The 22,182-nt window shown below is 37.0% G+C and overlaps 1 protein-coding gene across 1 annotated transcript in view; it reads left to right on the top strand.

Moving 5' to 3' along the window:
- The window catches only part of LOC117341805, a 39,046-nt gene that overhangs the window by 9,630 nt on the left and 7,234 nt on the right, over positions 1-22,182 (top strand). The window contains exons 3-11 of the mRNA XM_033903671.1: positions 154-266; positions 2,781-2,907; positions 3,971-4,084; positions 11,700-11,843; positions 12,277-12,390; positions 12,669-12,812; positions 16,018-16,161; positions 17,479-17,619; positions 18,493-18,630. Coding sequence (XP_033759562.1) covers positions 154-266; positions 2,781-2,907; positions 3,971-4,084; positions 11,700-11,843; positions 12,277-12,390; positions 12,669-12,812; positions 16,018-16,161; positions 17,479-17,619; positions 18,493-18,630 — 1,179 coding nt within the window. The remainder of the gene's footprint in view (positions 1-153; positions 267-2,780; positions 2,908-3,970; positions 4,085-11,699; positions 11,844-12,276; positions 12,391-12,668; positions 12,813-16,017; positions 16,162-17,478; positions 17,620-18,492; positions 18,631-22,182) is intronic.

Here is a 22,182-nt window from a genome sequence, read left to right as displayed (position 1 = left end):
GCCTCAAAATACACGATGTCACACACGGTGATTCAGGTATCATTTTCTTATCAGGTTGTTCATTTCACTTTTCATAAATCGTAGTCACAGAAAGATATAAGGCTTGTCTTTAAGGTTTTATATACACAGCTTCGTATGTTTTGTTTTGTCCAGGATGTACAAACGACACTGGCGTTAATCGACATAAGATACCTGAAAGGTTACATTGGTCAGACGCAGCAGCACAATGCCAGGCTCAGTGTAATACAACTACGCTTGCTATCAGGGTAGGTATTGTACTGGTCACTTATAACTTGTCATCAGGGTAGGTATTGTACTGGTCACTAACAACTGGCTATCAGGGTAGGTATAGTACTGGTCACTAACAACTTGTTATCAGGGTAGGTATAGTACTGGTCACTTACACTATCTATAAGGGTAGGTATTGTACTGGTCACTAACAACTTGTTATCAGGGTAGGTATAGTACTGGTCACTAACTTGTTATCAGGGTAGGTTTAGTACTGGTCACTTATAACTTGTCATCAGGGTAGGTATAGTACTGGTCACTAACAACTTGTTATCAGGGTAGGTATAGTACTGGTCACTAACAACTGGCTATCAGGGTATGTTATCACATGGTATCCAAGCACAGTTGCTTGAATTTAAACGAATACACTTAACAAATGCAGTGACATGAGTGCTCGATCTGGTATTGTATGTGAAACCCGAATTATGTCAGTTAATTTTATCAGTGCGTTAATATATATATATCGTTGCTGCCGATAGACTGCTACGCCCTACTCTGGGTAACAACTAACATGGACCGAACAAGTATCATCAGGGGCAAATCAGTAAGAGAAATATAACGAATTATTGAAAATCCCTTTTCTTTTGTAAAAATAACAGGTTCTGTTCAAGATTTTATCTGAAAAATCCTTGGGGAAGGGCGACACAATTTCTATACATATTGGAAGGTATTTTCTCCTCGGGACAAATGATATGAACGAAGAGGGGGATTTGTTTAAAGTCTATTATTCTGTATGATTAAAAGGATTTGTTTCGCATTTAGTTTGCGACATGAAAATGGTATAGAAACTTAGAAATGTATTCAACAAGAGGCAGACGAGTGGGCCTCAATGAAAGATGTAAACATGTGTACATATATATATTGTTATTAATATTGAGCGCCTTTAAAGCGACTATTCGGGGAAGTAAACTTAGTCAAGGGGCATTATCTGGTATTCCAAAAGTTATACCGCAGCAATGCGATGGTCTAGTTCTGCTTGTATTGTCCAGTTTGACCACATTGCCTTGATATGGCAGGTACCTATTGTTGTAATTCACGTGATGGTTCCAAAACGAGGCAGTGAACAATATTAACAGAAACACAAGGATGTTCAGTCATGTCGGATTCTTCAAATGGTCAAAGCAGTAACGCGTACGAAAATACTTAACTAACATGTCATATATAATGCATGTGTAGGATTTCTACCTAAAGGTTGTTTCCATATGACTTAATACATGCAAAAACCACAATAAAGACTGAAATCGGTATGAATCGCCGTCCGAGGCCGGGATGGGGCCCAATGTGGGGTAATCTAAACCGTGTCATCGTCACCGGTGATATCGCGATCACTTCATTTGGCAAATAGTTGTATAAATATATTTTAAATTGAAGCTATCATGACATATTGTTAATTTAACATGGCTTTGCCGAACTCATAGTTAAAGGCCGAAATATCTTGATTTCGGGAGCCATTTTTCTGCCGCAAATGTTTACATTCAACAAATCTGGATTTTTTGCGCCTGCGCCAAAATTTATCCGTAGAAAATTATTTTCTTTGTTAATTTGCTGGGTTTTTTTTAAACTATGACATATTTTCTCAAGTAGTCGCTTTAAAATTAGTCTTATTTTAATCTTCTATAGAGGTAGAAGCCTTAACGATATTTAAACTATAATGTTGATGGCAGTGTATATGATCAGGAGGCAAGTGAAATCGGAAGAACTATTTGTTAGCAGATCACCTAGTCCTAAGGACCAAAGTATGATATTAGCAGATCACCTAGTCCTAAGGACCAAAGAAGTATGCTTATAACCATACCGTGGTGTCCGTCTTCAATCTGTCCTCTGTCCTTATGTTGACGATGTTTTCTTCTTCCTCATTGGAAGCATCCTTAGACGAAGGGGATTTACAATGTTACAACAGTGGATCTGCTTCCCATGAGATGGGGGGACAATGCACAAAAGGGGTACTGGTGATTAACCTGAAGAATTTTTATCAAATTGTGTGTGGCAGATTATTTGGTTAAAGAGAATCAATGTTGAATGAACTGGTCCCAAAGTATTTAAATGATTGGCCTCCATAGGGTAAAAACTGGATTTAGATAAAGTCTTATCTGCATCATCCTTGTGCAATATGAAGTGAATATGGCTTCACTTTAAATCTATTCTCCCAAGAGGCACAATAAAGGAAGTCAAAATTGATTCTCAACTTCATTCTCTGTTGAAGCTTATTTGGAAACAGAACTTTGGATATTGATAATTGAAAAATGTTGACTCAAATATATGGTACTGGATGGCAGATCCCAAAATTGGAAAAGTGTATGTAAATATATTAAAGACAGTATTTTGCTAAAATCACTGAAATAAATCCTGGTGACTTTCGTCAAAATGAAGTTCAAGACTCGTATACCTTACGGTGTTTTTCAACCAGTGATGATTGTATCATCTAACACTTCATACTTATATCGAAATTAGTATTATGAAATGTAATCATTAGACTTTTTTTTTTAAATCAGGGTCCAGATTGTCATTGTTTGGACGAATCGCGCACACTGACAAATGATAGAGACTGCTTACCGATGATAAAAAGATCGCCAACCCAGAACAGTAAAAACACAGACGCAAAGACTGTGTTTAAGAGAGGTATGTTGAGATAAAGCTGAGACATACATATTTCTTACATCGTTTAAATTTCTAATGCTAAAAACAAATGGAAAACTAATATAAAGCAATAATTAGCAATTTTCTATTTTTCAAACACATTCTCCTTTAAAATGACAGATAATGGGATATTTTTGTGATTAAAAATCGTTTTTCTGGTTAAAAATCGTTGTTCTTTACTTTCATAAATTTACCTATTCAGTATAATGGCAGGGTTGGGTGTCCTATTGAATATTTCAGCAATGTGTTTCTGTAACAAAGAACTATAAAATCGGCAACAGTTCCGCGCTATCTAAAGGAGACAAGCACAAAAGAACCAAATGCATACATCTAGCACACAGGGGAGGCCGCCCTTAGATACCGATATCTCGTAATCTGCTGATAGGATGTTAAACAATGTATAACAAAACTAACCCCAAAATTTATAATTCTTTAGAAGATCAATTGACTAAGGTTTAAATTGGACGCCAAATGTAGGATTGCATTATTCCCTTCTTCAAATCTTAGCTTGTCAGGGCTCCGTCTTAGGAACTACTTGTCACTGGTACATCGTAAGCTTACCTGGATGAGGCGGTTTGTTATGTTCTAAAATAATTCCACTGACACATTTTGACCTTGGACCTACATTGAACATCAAAGAAAGAGTGTATCTTGGCTCTATATCATGCATTAGTTGTCACTGCAAATTCGTCATTCATTCATTCCTTCAGCTGCTGCTTCTTTCTCTAGGACTCGTCAATGATTTAAGGGCCTTCTTGTGGACTCGGCATTGATGATAATTACGAATTATTGGAAACCAAGAAGGGAATCTTGCAAAATTAATATGGACAAAAAGAAACAATGTTGAATATACAAATAAAAATGTTCTAACTTCATATGTTAAATTCAGGATATTTGGTTATAAAGATGAATATATTGATGATAAGTGCCTCTCTTGGAAAATTTCCAGCTAAGACATACCAAGTGAAGTTTTAAAAAGTAAAAGTTCACTGGCATTGAAACACAAAATACATTATTATGGTGAAATATTTATTTTTACATTTAGTGAGTCTGGGAATAAGCTACCCTCCAACTGGCAGGTGCCTTGCTGTGAACGGTTCCGGTGCCTGCAACTACGAGTTTAGGATATGTCAGGATTCGCTACTTATGGCGTGTAAAGGTTGGAATACAGTGCAAATCATATTATACCCCAGCAAAGAAGTAACCAGGGATCTATTGGAATCATCTTGTCTACCTTCTTTGTGCCCTTTAGTCAGGGCGTACGAATTCTTCCTGTCTCCTCCATTGCATGGTCGTATGAGGTTAAAAGTCTGCCCCATGAAGAATCACTTTTGTGTCTTTTATTAAGAAGATATTGAAGACACCTAATAAGATCTTCTGGCTCATTGCCAGACTTGGATCTTTAATATATCATATCTTCCCTCAATGCTCTGGCTTTCTATGCTTTGCGTTTTTCTATAGTTGTCTCCTTGACACCCGTCCTGATATGGCCCTGGTTTTTATGGGTAAGTCCTAAGTGTGTATGTGATGTAGTGTCTGTGATGTGACTGTTTTGAAAAAGTTATATTGGAGTGATTTGTGTATGTTTCCTTGTGAATATAACTGACTCTGTTTAAAGGTATTTTTTATGTCCCATGTGTTGCCCATTCACATATAAGAGTGTAGTCAATTGTTAGTGCTTGCGTGTTAATCTATAATTACATAAAGAGATGTGTCATCAAGAAAAAGGTTAATTTCAGTAGAAAAGTTCCGATAATATAATTGAAATAAAGAAGTTGACCAAGGACAGGTCCGTGAGTTACCTCTTTTTTAATAACCTTGACTTGAGTAAGATAACCTTCATCACTAAGAATATGCATAATGTCTCTGAGATAATTCTGGACCCAGATAAGTAAATTTCAATCAATGTAATATTTTTAGCTACACGATCAAAAACGTATTACTATATAACTACCTAAATCATCCGGTTTCAATCCCGACAGGTGCCTAGTTATACTAGAATTTTCAACAATGTATAGTGATAAATATACTTGAAAATATTTTTCTAATAAACTTATAAAAACAAGATATTATTGGGATAGGTCTATAGTTTAAAATACCATAGGCTGAACGGTTTCCCTTATAAATAGCATTTATTTTTGCTTGTTTCCAACTTATTTGTAGAATGATAATGTGAGGGGTAATATCAGAGAGGAACTTTTTCATATATTTCAGGGAAACACAATCAGGACCTGGTCGTTTATTTAAATTAATTTTTCTTTGATATCTTTGATATCTTCTTGGATGACTCGGATATTTGTGGGGAAAATCGGGGTGAAATGTTGTGTGTCTGAGGGAGTTCAGGGTCAGATGACGATGTGCAATTAATAGTGAATCATCTAATTGTTAAATTGAAGGGTGGATGGGAGTGGAGAGAATGATTTGTTAGAAACGTTAGTTACAGGTTTGTCAACTATTTGTCTGGATGGACCATATTATCTTTCAATGAATTTTCTTGGTTTGTTTTATGTTATGTAACTTTTACTTCATGAATCAAGTCAATAGATTCATTTCTTAGAAGACGGAATCAGTTCCAATAATCACCTGTTTCATTACACAATTGATCATAGAAGCATTACATAGTGTCGTTGTTCAATGATAGATTTAACCAATCATCTTTAAAAATCAACTTTATCATCTTTCAGAATGGTCTTTTCGTAACTCTCTGGTTTAGATATGCTCAAATAAATGTTGGCATGAGCTTGGAGTGGTCACTTCAGAATGGCGGTAGTATGTGTAGGTCGTTTTATGTTTCTGTAACTAGAAAATATAGAATCAAAGAATGTGGCGCTGCCGGTTGTTATTCGTGTAGACACATTAATAAGTCTCGATAATTGACTTTATGAGTTATTCTTCATTTAATTTTCATCAGATCTGCTCAGTTACGTCAACAACTCAGTATTAAATAACATCTAAAACTAGGACGAACCAACTCTGTGCGCACACCGAGTTACATTTCCGGTTGATAAATAAAAAAGCATACTGAGAAGTTTCACTGTCAATTCTTGGTGGCTTTTTACGTTTTACAAATCTTTGTCTAACAGACATGTGACTTCGATTTCCAGTGAGCCATTTTTCAAAACAAACCAGTTTGCGCATGCGTGTAAGACAATTTTCCTTTACATGTAGAGAGTGGCGAACCGCATTACTGTTATGACGATATAAACGACATACAGTACGAGGAGGGTGATTTGGTACTCAAACGCTCACAGCGCGTTTCCGCTCGTCGAGCGATGGGGATTAAAACCCCGCTGCAATCCCGCCGTAATCCCGCGCAAGCGATGTCGCTGTGATCCCGCTCACGCAGCGATTCCGCTCTGACAAGGCAGCAACCCCGCTCAGCCAGCGATTCAGCTCCGGAAGGTCTGCAAACCCGCTCAGACAGCGATCCCGCTCCGGCGGGCCAGCAAACCCGCTCAGCCAGCGATCCCGCTCCGGCGGGCCAGCAAACCCGCTCAGCGAGCGATCCCGCTCCCGTAACATGGACACAAGAAATCCTGCAATTTTTTTTTTTAATATAACGATGAATAAGAAGGCACTCATATTTATTTCATCAGAAACGTTCGCAGAATGTAATGTAATGTTTACAAATGTGTTTCGTATCCACTTGCTTGAATTGTTTTCTGCTTGTGTAAGTATCAAATCAGGAAAAATTTGGTAGCGCGAGTAATGAACTTTAGTTAAACAAAAAATACATTTTATGGATCTTAAAGTATAATCATAGAAAAAGGTTAAACACAAAGTTATTTTTTAAACAACATATTGTATCTAAAAATGCAATTTGGCCTGTTTCGACCTAAAGGTGACCATTTTCAAATAAAAGGTAGTTCTCAGATTTGATATTCGCTGGTGTCAATAACATGGGGAAAACATAGTTGTTGATGAAATATTTAAGTTTGGATGTCAATTAGACTAACTACATGAATAATAGAAATCAAAACCATCAGTTTATGTAGCATACGGTAGATTAAGATATCAAACCACCAATATTTATCTATTTTGCATACATATGTACATATCTACAAGTTGCGAAGCTTACAACGATGACAACCGAGCAAAATATGAGTGCAATATATATGTTTATATCTATTTTGGTATAAGTTGATGTAGATTCGCAATAAGTCACGTGATATTTCACATGTACTCTAGTTAAGCTCTCGCTAGGCGCTGTGCGCGAACAATCATTTATCTTCTATATACATGTGTGCGTGGTATATCCACTTAAAGTATCGTAGTTACAGTATGTATGATATATTAAAATAAAGAAGACAATTAGTTTCTTTGATATAGGCAGGATTTGAAATGTGGTCGCATTGTACGATCGCCAGCCGTTATGTAGCCATGCCCGTCTGAGTTACCTACAAATGTATTCAATGCTTGGTAAAAGTTGTAGTATGCACAATGCACGCGTACAGGGTACCGAGACAGTTTTTCGACGGCTGGCGAGTGGCAGTATACACACTGATACATGTAGGCTTAGTTTGTTGTCCAACCCATTCATATATATATATATATAGTATTTATGTAATTTTATGAATGAAATATTTGAATTGAATTGTGGTCATCCTTATCATTTACGTAAGCTGAGACGGTAAAATGTACAGTATTCGACCGTAAACTTATTAATCTGTATATCACCCATTTGATAGGTAACCAGTCTTGACATTTTTCTTAATATGAAAACACATTCGTTTTAAACAACCGGACCCAAAACGTATGTCTCATATATACATTATACATGTACATTTGTATGTGTTTGTTGAAACAAATACATGTACATGATTTATTACGGATAATGTTGTTGTTATGATAAGTATTGTGTGTATATATAGATATAAGTAAATTGTATATGCACGTTTGGGTAAAATATCCAAGTTCGTCCTTATTAAAGTAATATGAAGATCAATAAATAAGTGTATCACGATATCGATCTATATAGGCTATGCCTGATGTCTAATCCTATTGACTTAACATCTCGTCAATAAGATGTGTTGAAATTAAAAATATGGATACTGAGTGTTCTATTTTCTTACGAAACCTGACAAATAGTTACCCTGGTTTTTTATTTAAACATATTTTTATTGTAATTTATATTATATAAGAGATTTGGCAAAAACCACCTTTCCCGACACAAGTATACATGAAAAAAATACAGCAAGTTGGCATAATATAACATTTTAATATAACATTATTTTTAACATTTTTACAAATTGGTTTGAGCGGGAGAGAGAGAGGAGGGGGTATATATAAAGATATAGTGAAAGTAATTGCTCTTATTTCAATCCATTAAACCAATACGTACATTTTATAAATGTATAACTTTCAACAATACAAATTACGTACCTAATTTAAATCTGAAATATATATATGATTTAAGAATGATTAATACAACTATCATCGCATACGGATTTAATGGGTTTTACTTCCGCTATTACGGCCTCAAAAGGAAAACGGCAGGTGCCTTATTCTAAAAGACCTAAATGTAAGAGGTGAGATACAGGTAAACAAGGAAACATGGAGCATACTGGCTAAATCCTTATGTAACAACATTCTGCCCGCAGGTCAAAAAGCCGTAGGGGTCCGATGGGGGTCACTGCGATACAGGTATACTCGCTATTGTAATCAAAATATGTGATTGGCAGATGTTAACAGCAGGTGAAAACATTTCTATAACGGTAACTACACTGTACACGACCGGTATTTGTCCTGTGTATAGAGGATTTATCTATATCACATTGATTAACTCCAATCATGATTTGTAAATGACGCGATTTTAACCACGTGGTCTCCATGCACAGTTTTATTTGGAGACTATATAACACATGGAAATGTGTAACATGAGGAACATTAACATTGTATCATAAGTACATATATATGAATATTCATAGGATTATTTTACATACACGTAATCAAAGAAGAGATATTTTTTTTAGAAAAAAAAAGACAAACCATTTAGAACTTCGTTTATAATTATGACCTTTTAACAGACCTTTTAGTTTAGTTTTATTTGGATTTGAGCGGTAATAATTTAGAATAGTACAGATAATGATACTCATCTCCTACATTTTCTGAAGACAGGGTTCATATCTTCTCCTGAAAATCTTTGTTACCTACCAGTTTCAATGGAAAATTTCAATTACATGTACGTACACTGTGTATCTAATACAATTACAGTTAATCTAATTTCAGGCTTCATCGGACATAAAATGGACAATGGTCAATAGCTCGGTGAAGGACGAAATACTTCAAATTGTTTGGGTGTTGGGTCTTGATAATAATGGTGACTTTCGCATAGTCAGTACGTATTTTTTTTAATTCCGAAATAAAAAGGACCGGAAATATTCCCATCTTGTCGATATAATTGATTAAAATATGTTTAAAATGTGTTTTTGTAGACGTTTTCATCACATACACATGATAGATGACACCTATGTATTGTTTTTCTCACAATAAAGAAAGAATATTGGACTACACACAGAATCATTCTGTGGTCTATATAGTTTAAACTGTATTTTATTTGACAATTTCCGTTTAACAGTATATATACAATATAAGATATACATACATACATGTACATACATACTATAATGTTCTGTCTTGTAATCAAAGTGAAATCTTGTGACGATTTTTTTCTGAGAAGATAGTAATTAAATGATTAGCTACTATAGTTGGGAAACTATTAGCACTGATTTCGATATCTACCGGTAATATGCATGTAAGTGTATGTCCGTGATATAATTATCCATGCAAGAGATGTCCCCGATGGACACATAAATAATGATAGTAATAAAAACACAATATTTTTAGGCCGTGTATTTAAAACTACGAAATGTTCAAATAATTGTAAAGTTTATGAAACTTACTACAGAAATTCAACGATAATGTTCTCAAACAGACATGTTGCTAGCTAAATACTTCAAATGTCTATGTGAAAATAAGTCGAGATCAAAATAACGAGCCCCTTATATGTGGCCTCTCCGAGGTCATGCACAAAACGCCATCTATACAAAGGTCAGCTAAATCAGAATTGTAATAATGCTGCCTTGGACATGCGGCTCATTGTCCACTATTAAAATGGTTACAGGATTGAGCACATTTCCGTGTTCCTCATATCCCACTCGAGATGCACAAAAATTCTGACCAAGATTCGACCGTCCTAGGTACTCTAGAAATGATCACAAAACCGCCTTTTGACCCGTCTCCAAGTTCCGTAAGAATGAAATAATGCTACTGCTGACACTTGGTTCATTGTCCACCATTAACCAAAAAGATTACATTTTCGTTTTTCCAAAGAAGACAGTCACAAGTTAGTAGTCACAGGATACATTTACAATGTATTGACTCAGCTCCTAACACTAAATGACGACTATATCCAATATTACTGGATTTATGAGAGTGTTCTTGCACATGCATGAAAATAGTCTATTTGAACTTTAATAATTACAATATTTCCCTACAAATAGTTTTTATCAAAATGGGCTGAAATCAAGTACACTGTCATACTGTTCATCATTGTAGATATTATTCAACTTATAACAACGATTGCATTTGCAATACATTACACATATGAATTTGTATCTCATGGTAATTAAAGTATAATTAATCGACATCGGGCTGTTGAAAGTCTACCGTCATTACTGATTGAGCGGGTCCTATTCAATTCCGCTCGAGCGGGTCCGCTACAAGTCCGCTCGAGCGGGTCCGCTACAAGTCCGCTCGAGCGGGCCCGCTACAAGCCCGCCCGGCGAGCGGGTCCGATACTAGTCCGCTCAAGCCCGCTACAAAACCGCTCAAGCCCGCTGCGAACCCGCTCAAGCCCGCGCCCGAACCTGCTGCCAATCCGCTCGAAGCCCGCTCAAACCCCGCTCAAATCCCGCTGCAAACCCGCGCAAATTCTGAGCGGAGGACTGCGCGGGTCAACGCTCTGTGAGCGTTTGAGTACCAAATCACCCTCCTCGTACTGTATGATAATTTATAATTAGTCATTATAATATCTGATTAAAGTAGCTGTACATAATTCGTTTCTGGATCAGCTCCTGTTTCATAAAAACAGTGTTATTGTTATAAGCTATGACCCGTCTCCTTGGCGAGTATCTTTCTTTGTAAGGAGTGGGAGTAAATGAGTGAAATCGAATGCCAATGTTCCAATGGATTTAAATGTGATTCAGTCAGGTATAACACATCATTATATATCAAAACTCATCCCAGTGATTCTCAAGAAATAGTTATGTATGTAACAAACATCAACCATCAAAATCAAAGATAGCTGTCCGGCGTCTATTTTCTGCAAAATCAGAATATGTAAGTTCCAGTTGGACCGTGGTGGTACCCTTTTAATTCTGAGTCTGATATGGGAACGTGAAATAACGAATAGACGGCTACATTGGATTTTGACAGTTGAAATTTGCTGTTTATAAGTTCTTCTTAGATCTTTTTGGAATTGATATGCTCAGTCCCAACTTATCACATGATTTAGAAGAAAAAGAAAGAGAACATATCGGTCTAAAACGAGTATTGAACCAACCAAATGCAAGAACTATTATACGTGTACGAATCGTCTGTCAATCAGATAAAATGATGACGATACGCAGAAAAAATGTTCATAATGAAGCTCAAGAATCCACACAGTAAGACAAGCATACAAATATATTATATTTCGTTTCAATATTGAAGATGATTTGAAAAGACTTATGACGGCGTTATGTAATGCCTTATTTTGGTAATTATGGATTCAGAGGGAACTAGCGTTAACACTGTATGGAAAGAGGCAGCATATAGTTGCACGAATGCGGATAGTTTTCCTCGTCAAGTACCTGATACATGTACGTTTGATTCCTGGACTTGGTTTGGAGGTTTTCGCCGTCTGCAGTATGTCCCAGGTAATATCACTAGATACAATATTTATATATTTTGACAGATGTCAATCGTGTCCGTTATCTTATGTTAACTGATAGGTAATGCTTTGGCATTTTTGTTTTAGATTTTTTATATATTTAAATTAGTTAAATAAAAAATCTTTCGTTAATATCGGATCATAAACTAAATCTGTGTAATGCCGAATCTTTTATCAAACTGACGTTCTTATCAATAACACTTGTATTGTGCAATCTTTCTTGCTTGCTTCTTTGATGTAGATAGACTCCGATAACCAAGAGAAGATATAATGTTTTAAAGGGCAATTTATAAGCGGCATTAAGATTATATCCATTACTATTACATGTACTATGCTCATTAACTTCTTCACGCGCGACATAAATGAAATATTTGTGGAATTACACAAGGAAACATGGAAGCTTTTTTTTTATTTGTCAGGTTCAACTGACGGCATCTTTTGTAAAAGATTATCTTATGCCGGTGGAAACGACAACCCGTCTTATAGGGAAGTCAGTTGTGACATTTCATTAAAGTTTTACTGCCGATTTATAGGTGAGACATCTTCAGTCAATCTGTTGTATACAACATGTACTATCAGTATCTCAGAAACGTGTGAAAGGCGGGGTACAGTTTGGAAGTCGTGTGCAATCATTTAAGTCATTTGGTATGGAGTGTTTGATATCTTTTACAGGCACGATGCTCACACACAAAAGAGGCTGGCCTTAAATAGATAATATGAAACAGTACAACAATAAACATAGTACTGTGACATTCTAGTATGTAGTATAGCGAACTGTGTAAGATAATTAGCTTGTTGTTTGATATCACAGAGTCGGGATATAACGAGACATGTGACGTCAACATACATTCTTCCTGTGATACCAGATTCATCTGTTCTGACCGTGGTGGTTCTCCCAAGTGTCTGTGCCCTGAGGACAAGTACTTGGATAATACATTCGGAATTTGTCAGACAAGTATGTATATTCAGACTAATTTACTCCCAATGAATAATGTATGATTCTAAGCTCATCTTCCTGGAAGCGTCCGTTGTCAGTCCGTGTCCCTCCGGTGTCCGTCCGCCCGGTGTTCGTCTGGTGTAAACTGTTAACAACGTTTTCTCGTGTGATCAATAACCGAGAGGTGCGGACCCTTTAAAATGCTGGAGTGAAGGGCCACCTAGTCTGTTCACACGAATTACTTTGACCTACATTCAAGTTCAAGAGAGTCAAATTATGGTTATTTATTCTAACTAAACAAGAGACCCAGAGACCTGGTACGTATTAGGCCTTAAGCATGGTGAGATGAATGTTAAAATGAATAATCGTTACCAGTATCTAATGTCACGGGATCAAATATGCTAGTGTAACCCATACCCATCCCGTCCCATCCCATCCCGTCGCGTCCCGTCCCGTCACGCCCCGTCCTGTCCCGTCCTGTCCCGCCGCGTCTCGTCCTGTCCCGTCCCGTCGCGTCACGTCCTGTCACGCCCCGTCCTGTCCTGTCCCGATGCAATGTCTCCTTGACCCCCGTCCTCATATGGCTCTGGCTGTTACTAGGACATTCAATACCTGAAAACAAAACAAAGCTTACGCATAGTTCTAATCAAGTAATCAGCCGTTGTCAGCCCGTGTCCCTCCGGTGTCCGTCCGCCCGGTGTTCGTCTGGTGTTAAATGTTCTCTTAAACAACGTTTTCTCTGAGGCCAATAACTGTGCCGCTTTTAAAATTTCCCGCGAAAACGATCATGCCGAACCGGTTTGATCCAGTTCGCACTAGTCTGAGGACGCAGTCAACAGTCACTCACGGTGCTGTAGGCTAACAAATCAGAAACACTGGAATGTTTGTGTATATGTAAGAGCCTTGTGAGGAAAATTAAACACTCAGTTATTGAAAGATGAGTTGGAAAACATCCCCGATGACAGCACATTGCTAATCGAGGACGCGTATGAGTTGGACGGTATCAGAGGCAAGTTGTATTTTCCGCGGCCACAAGTGGGCCTACGCCATTTTGATTATGGCCGCAGTTTTGATTGATTATCGCAGCTAAAGTGTTGCTGATTACACGTTTTTGGTTTTTTGCAGAACATTCTCGACTGTAGCTTCTTATAGAGCTTTCGTATCTCCGATGACTTTATAATCGATATTCTGTTCGATAACCAATCCGAAAATATCCGACGTTGAACGACACATTGGTAGTCGCAAGCAGACGACGTCAAAAGTAGTTCTACGTGTATTACGTCATTAAAAATGACGTAAATTTTTTCGGGTTATGAAGAAATAACCTTAATTTTCCAACCAATGAAAATGAGTGTAACAGATGAAATAAAATTACTTGCTTTATCAAACTTTCAAGCATTATTTCTATGGAAATTATCTCTATTGCAGGATCAATTAGTTTACCATACAGATAAACCAAAACAAAACGATAAAAATGATAAGAAATCAGGACCATCTCGCTTAAAAAATATAAAAACCATGGAAATTGCCAAAAAGCATTCAAATGTAAAAAACTACTAGCTTTTGTTGCATTTTAAAGACAAAATATTGAATCAATCGAATGCCATATTGATACTTGCTTTGTAAAAATGCATTTAGATATGATTTTTTGTCAAAAAAAAAGAAAACAGTTTAAAGTTTCAACAATGAGAGATTTGAATAAATAAAAGTTATCGCGCTACCGCCCTTTTTTTATTTCTCTGCAATCCTGTGAGAATTGTATCACGATAACTTTCCGAAGTACATATTTATAAGTTGCTTCTAGGTTGTGGGAGTGGTTACCAAATTGTGTATGTGTAATCGTTTGTTGATGAGTTACATGTATATCCATCTTCGAGATCCATGAACTTATTTCATAGCGGGATTTGGTATAGCCTTACGAACCGTAGCGTACATCACACGTTAATCAATATTCATGCGGTTAATAATTAGCGATAAGGATGATTGTTAATCAAATATGCTATATCTAGAATATCCTAACGATTTTGTCGACAAACTTTATTGGATGAAGACTTTGTCTTAATTAGTGACGAGTTGATAAAGTAAATCCAAACAAAACGCAATCTTATTATCTCTTTGTTTTAGCCCAAACTCATGGCAAAAATGAATGATTCTATTCCTATCAAGACACTAAATTAAAGTCGAACGCTCAAGAAGTTAAGTAGAGTGCCCGAGAAGTTAAGTCGAACGCTCGGAAAACTGTGTCGATAGCTCGGGATAATCAATACAGAAAATTCATGATTTCCTACGGGCAAAATCGTTTTGTAGATCGGAAAAAAACGTGCGAAAAATACTTTTTGTTGTTTTACCGTAAGATATTTGACTCATTTGTACACACTCATATAGGCAGGAAATATGTTGAAGCATTCGCTTGTTCTTTTTTTCTAAGTCGCATGCTACAGAAACAAGTATATTGTTCAGTTTGCTTATAAAATAACACAAAACGGCACATTTGATCAAATCAGATGGTTGATCTTTCTTCCTGGTATGTTATAACCATAATGCATACATTGATATTAGATGAAATGTCTTGCTTTAAGAAAGTCTTGGCTTTATATCCTGCACTACTTGTCGCTGAAATTTTTGTTAGGCATGGGTTTACAAATGTGAAGTAGTGCTTCATGTCCTAAAAGTGACCAATATTTTTACATTTAACCTACATCAAACAAACATAATTGTTCGGGTCTTCACTTCCCGTCACTGGAACTTCTTATTTTGGGCATGTGTTCACGTACATAAATTGATGTGGCATGTATACAAAAAAACAGGTCGCTCTGACCTACATTTTGATACCTACCTAAAGGAAAAAAGACGAATTGTCACTGAAATTTATTTGGGGTATGAGTCCACTTAAAAGAATGTACAGTACATTGTACTACTTATTCGATTCTATCATTACATATTCGTTTCTTATTACTTATTACATTACTTATTCGATTCCGTCATTACATATTCGTTTCCCCTGTACTAATTAGCACTTCAGGTATAAACGAAGTGATATTCTAATGTCATTCACATTGGTACGTGTACCTACTAACTGCGATTATTTGATTACTAAATACCATGGATCTATATAATATTATTTGGCTGTCCGTTGAATTAGTTCCAACATAAATTCATTATATGTGCATTATTGGTACATATATTTTCCAGTGCGGTAGTTTGCCAAATTGTCTTGTTTCAGTTAAGTCATACGGTCAGGAGTGTGATGTTAATATCACAGGCGTTTGTCTGGAAACAATGGTGTGTCTACGTATTGCCGAGACGTATATGTGTTGGTGTGACGATCAGCATTATTTGAATGGAGAGACACCGGTATGTCTACCAGGTATGAGATTAACATGATAAAATGAATGGTATAGCAAGCCATATCACGTAAAGTACATTCAAAATTCTCATAATGATGTTTACACAACATCGTATTCATTTTGGGATTATTCGTGTATTCGTTTTATTTCGCGAGTATGGCGAATTATTGGCATATGTACGACATTCAACCGAATTAATGATCACTTTTAAGTATACAAAATTTTAAGTAGGGTTTTCCAAAGCGTTATTTCGATTTAAATAATGAAAAATTCACTGATCTTTGTTAATTAGCACAGACAAATAGACGTAATTGAACGTATGACATAGTTAAGCTCGTTATCATTGTTTATTCCTGACATCTTCCAACTTATTGGAAGCTATATTGATAGTTGCGTCTCGCCTCATTAAGATCGAATATGTTCTCGGTATATTTTGTGTGCTTTTTTTATACAAGAACCTGTCATTTTGTATTAGACGGACGGAAAGCATTCTTCTTCCCCGCGAGACTATTGGTGTTGATAAAAAGATCGCCTATGCATTCGAGAGGCATTGCAAGTACTGTTTTGGCGATGCTAATGCATAAAATGGTGTCCATCGTAAAGAAATATACCTATTCAAGACAAACAGATCAAATAACTTTTTAACAGCGTCCTCAAATTATCAATTATGTATTGGTTTGAAAAGATAAAAACAGAATCTGAAGGGTAACGATGATGATTATAGCTTGAATAGTGTTTATGTTCTCTAGGTTAGATCAAAATTGAATAGAAACACACTGACAGCCATTGAAGCTTAGATATTTTTTTAGATGTTGTAGACATACATGTAAATGTTATACCAAAACAAAATTGAAAGTGATTGTAAATTTATTAAATGACGAAAATATCCAGAACAAAACTGGACACCTTGAACAATAACAACACATTTTTTGTTAAAACTATCACATAGTAATACACAATCTCAACTATAAGGAAGGCCACATTGTGGTTTTCTATTGAATTGCTACAATGCAAGGGAAGTAATTCATCCTTCCCAATGAAAAAAAAAACCCAAGACAATATACAGGATATTCACTAAAGTTCTCACAAAATTAATTATCTACTCTACGCTACATAATTTTCATAACTTATGTACCTGTCTCTATGAAGTCATACAACAGTCTATTCTTTTTATTCAGTTGATCACAATTACTCTTCTTTCTGCGATCAATATTTATCGTATATCCAAATAAAAGACATCATTCATGTAATATATTTTAAAGGTAATATTAATTTACAGTTAAATTCAAAATTATAACGTTTTATACCTGTCATGATGTTTTCTATTTGGTCACCAGCTATACCTTACGGCGGTGAGTGTACCGAAGATGAGCAGTGCTTAAAATCTCTGGGTATGACGTGTACCTCTTCTGATGACAAAATGCAATGTCTCTGTGTCACGGGCTCCTACTGGAATAGGTCTAGTTCGTGTATCATACGTAAGTGGTATTTTAACATAATCTTATTTTAACTGAATATAATACAGTTTTATATCGTTACGCTTTCAATAGCTATTATAGTGAGTGTAGTTTCCGACCTCTAATTAGTCGATAAATTTAGCAACGATATGAAGCTTTATAATTTTACCAAAGATATAAACATGGATAGCACAGCTACATTTTAGAGCGTAAATATGAATTTAAGAAGAGATATACAATAAATGCAAAAACTGAATATGATAACTGCTCCATAGATTTCATCAAAAGCACGTCGGTGACGCTAAGGGGCCAAGAGAAATCAAAGGATATTGTTTGAATATCAATCATTACAAAATAATAAGAACAACGATTGTATATTTGATGTTAGTAACATTTACACCAGCGGGTCGGGTGGCAAAATAATTGCCTTTTACCTTGGCAGCCGAGGTTGGACTCTGGACGTGACGCACTCTTGGACGTGACAAAGGTATGGGATCATCTGTCTGACCAAGTGGCTTTTCTCGGGGTACTCCGGTTTCCTCCTATAGTAAGGCCCCCCAGTGGCCACCAGGCGTAGTATAAGTTGGTATAACCTGTGTCACAATAAATAGGTTAACACTAACATTAAATTGTTCGTTATTTCGTAAACATATAACAAAACTTCTAGGTTATAGTTATCGCTATTGCCGACCTTGACAGAGGCAGGGAAGATGTGAGAGGTAAGCGGAGTACCCGGAGAAAAGCCAGGAGTCAATCAGCTGATTCCGTACCTTTTCAAAGTTGAGTGTGACCACCCGGCCTCCTGCTATTTAATCATTTAAATAAGCTGAAATATAACTGGAATGTATCAATATATCTCGTTAGCGACATTTTATGCCGTCTTCTATGTTTCAGAACACGACTTCAACAAGACTTGTCCATCCGATATCGGAAACAGCTGCAAAAATAATCTTATTTGTAGACAGGATGACGCGGTGTGTGGCTGCCCAGAAAACGAGTATTGGGATCAAGTTAAATACGATTGTTTAGAGAGTAAGTGTTTCTTTTCATGTGTGGTTGTCTAGACTTAAGAATAGGCGATTTACTCTGTATCCGCTCAATGTAAAATATAAACAAACCGCAGCACCGGCAAGGGCCATACATGGCTAGTTAGTGTAAAACTTTAACTTATTTCTTACGGTGTCAATTGGCTACATGTATGTTTCCGTTATCCGTTCACAACGCATATTACACTAATGGACCATGCCAATTTAGTTTTGGTACTGTGGGAATCACAACAGGTCACGTGTTATTTTACTTATGTTTGCTCAGAGTATCGCTGTGCGTGGCCTATGTCAGTAAAATCGAAAAGCTTTATTCTGCTATGGGTTACAAAGACCAAACAATAGTTTAATTAAGAAAGGTTCAAAATCTCTTCCGAAGTTTGTAATTCTGTGGATAAGTGTATAGTTCCTAACTTTCGTGCTAATTTTACCACGAAAGGAAATAACCAGCATTTATTGATACCATTAATCTATATATAATTCGATATATACTGAAAGAATAAAAAGGTGTTAACAGTTTTTTACAACCGCGATACGTGAAATATTACCTACGGCCCTAGCACCTTATCTCTGAAATTTGGAAGCGCTCCAGTACGTATGTTTGGAAAGCGTATTTTATGTAAGGATATTGCAGCAACAAATCTTAGGTTCCGAGGCAACATTTACCAGCAACGCTTCAGCACTGCCCAGTTTACGGTACAATGATGACATACTTGAGATAGACAAGAATGGGTCACAACACCATAGATGCCAGTAATAACATCAAATTCACTTGTAAAGAAGAATCCAACGACACTTCGCCTTTCCTGCACACTCTTCCAGTGGCAACAATCCTTATACATTGCAGATGTGCGTAATCTATATTTGGTTTCCTAACGGTCAGCCAAGATAGACGCCACGTCCTCTGATTGGCTCAAAACTTAATTCGCTATAACTCTATTACTTCTCAATGGAATTCAGTAAAACTTCCGGAGTGATGGTTACAAGATGAACTTTGAAATTTGTATCAACAAAATTTTAAAAAAAATTGCCGTCTTAGAGATGACTTCTGATTGGTCGAAATATATATATATTGTCCGGTGTAGTATGGCACTGCAAAAACAATGACTGTATCTATTTATTTTTTTTGGGGGGGGGGGGGGGGGGGGGGGTGTATGTGGTATAAGGGGACGGCGAATTCAACTATATGGGTTGGGCTGCCATAGTAACCATATGGAAGCTTCTGAGTTGGCCCCCGGACGACAGTTAAAGTTGGTAGAGATGATAGGTTGGTGTTAAACATGAGGGTTGGTGGTAAACATGAGGGTTGGTGGTAAACATGAGGGTTGGTGGTAAACAAGAGGGTTTATTGGTAAACGCGATAGTTAATTGGTAAAGTGAGTAAATATGGCACACGTAATGAGTTAGTGGTGCACGTGAGGAGTAAAGGGCACACGTCAATGGTTAGTGGCACAAATCAAGGGTTAGTGGTACACATCAAGGGTTAATGGCACACATCAAGGGTTAGTGGTACACATCAAGGGTTAGTGGTACACATCAAGGGTTAGTGGTACACATCAAGGGTTAGTGGTACACATCAAGGGTTAGTGGTACACATCAAGGGTTAGTGGTATACATCAAGGGTTAGTGGTACACATCAGGGGTTAGTGGTACACATCAGGGGTTAGTGGTATACATCAAGGGTTAGTGGTACACATCAAGGGTTAGTGGTACACGTCAGGGGTTAGTGGTACACATCAAGGGTTAGTGGTACACATCAAGGGTTAGTGGTATACATCAAGGGTTAGTGGTACACATCAAGGGTTAGTGGTACACATCAAGGGTTAGTGGTACACATCAGGGGTTAGTGGTACACATCAGGGGTTAGTGGTACACATCAAGGGTTAGTGGTACACATCAGGGGTTAGTGGTACACATCAAGGGTTAGAGGCACACGTCTAGGGTTTGTGGTATACTGCTAGGGTTTGTGGTACACGTCAAAAGTACACGTCAGGGGTTAGTGGTACACGTCAAAAGTACACGCCAGGGGTTAGTGGTACACGTCAAAAGTACACATCTAGGGTTTGTGCTACACTGCTAGGGTTTGTGGTATACGTCAATGGTAATTGGTACTCGTCATCGGTTAGAAGTACATCCCGGTGGTTAGTGGTACACTTCAGGGGTTAGTGGTACACATCAAGGGTTAGTGGTACAAATCAAGGGTTAGTGGTACACATCAAGGGTTAGTGGTACACATCAGGGGTTAGTGGTACACGTCAAGGGTTAGTGGTACACATCAAGGGTTAGTGGCACACGTCAGGGGTTAGTGGTACACGTCAGGGGTTAGTGGTACACATCAGGGGTTAGTGGTACACGTCAAGGGTTAGTGGTACACGTCAGGGGTTAGTGGTACACGTCAGGGGTTAGTGGTACACATCAAGGGTTAGTGGTACACGTCAGGGGTTAGTGGTACACATCAAGGGTTAGTTGTACACATCAAGGGCTAGTGGTACACGTCAGGGGTTAGTGGTACACATCGAGAGTTAGAACTGAGTACACGAGATTGACATTGGTTCACGTCAACGGGCAGTTGTACAGCTCAGAGACTTTCTGTAATATCTGATATTTTTGAATGATGTGATCATGATGTTCGTAAAGATATCGATTCTTAAAGTTTTATGATGCGATGTTTTTAATATTTGTAGATTTTCAAACACTGGCAACGTGACATTTTTCTATTTTTTAATTTTTGATCTTTCATCATCCTAATATCATCCTCATCCTCATCATCATACTCTCATCATCATAATCTCATCATACTCTCATCATCATACTCTCTCTCATCATCATAATTTCATCATCATACTAATCATCTTCATAATTTCATCATCATACTAATCATCTTCATAATTTCATCATCATACTAATCATCTTCATAATTTCATCATAATATCATCATCATCAACTACAAAGGTAAATACATAGAAAACCATACAAACTCATATAACTGTGTATATATTCTGATAAACATACATACACCCTCACACACACGTACATATTCAGTTTCCTGGTAGCCTGATCAATCCTGCCGAGGGCTCAGTTTCTGTGTTGGTCATATCAACTCTAGCCACGTCAACTGAGTCATCAGCAGGATTGACCACGCTCCATACTGATAAATACCACTTACACTTACACACAAAATAAATGGGAAACAGGGAAGGGGGTGAGGTTTAGTGTGTGTGGGGGGGGGGGGGGGGGGGGGGGGGGGGTAGACAAAGAAGGATGGGACCATTTAATACCTAAAATTTAATTATACATTGTATGATAGGAGATGAAAAGTAATTATTAACTGCTTATTTAATGGGTATCAGCAACACAGCATTGGAGAAGAAAGAGATATGGTAATCTATAAGTCCGAGATTTCCCCCCAGTTTTTTCACTCTTTTTCAAACTTTTCCCTACAGACTTCTCCTTTACTATTTGCAATATGTTTTTGTGACTCATACAATTGTTTAAGAGCACTTGGCAGACCATTGATGTTTAAAGCCTTGTGAAAACAGCG

Source organism: Pecten maximus, chromosome 2 (genome assembly GCF_902652985.1).
Source record: "Pecten maximus chromosome 2, xPecMax1.1, whole genome shotgun sequence".
Classification (NCBI taxonomy): Eukaryota; Metazoa; Mollusca; class Bivalvia; order Pectinida; family Pectinidae; genus Pecten; species Pecten maximus.
This window is presented reverse-complemented; position numbering and strand designations above follow the sequence as displayed.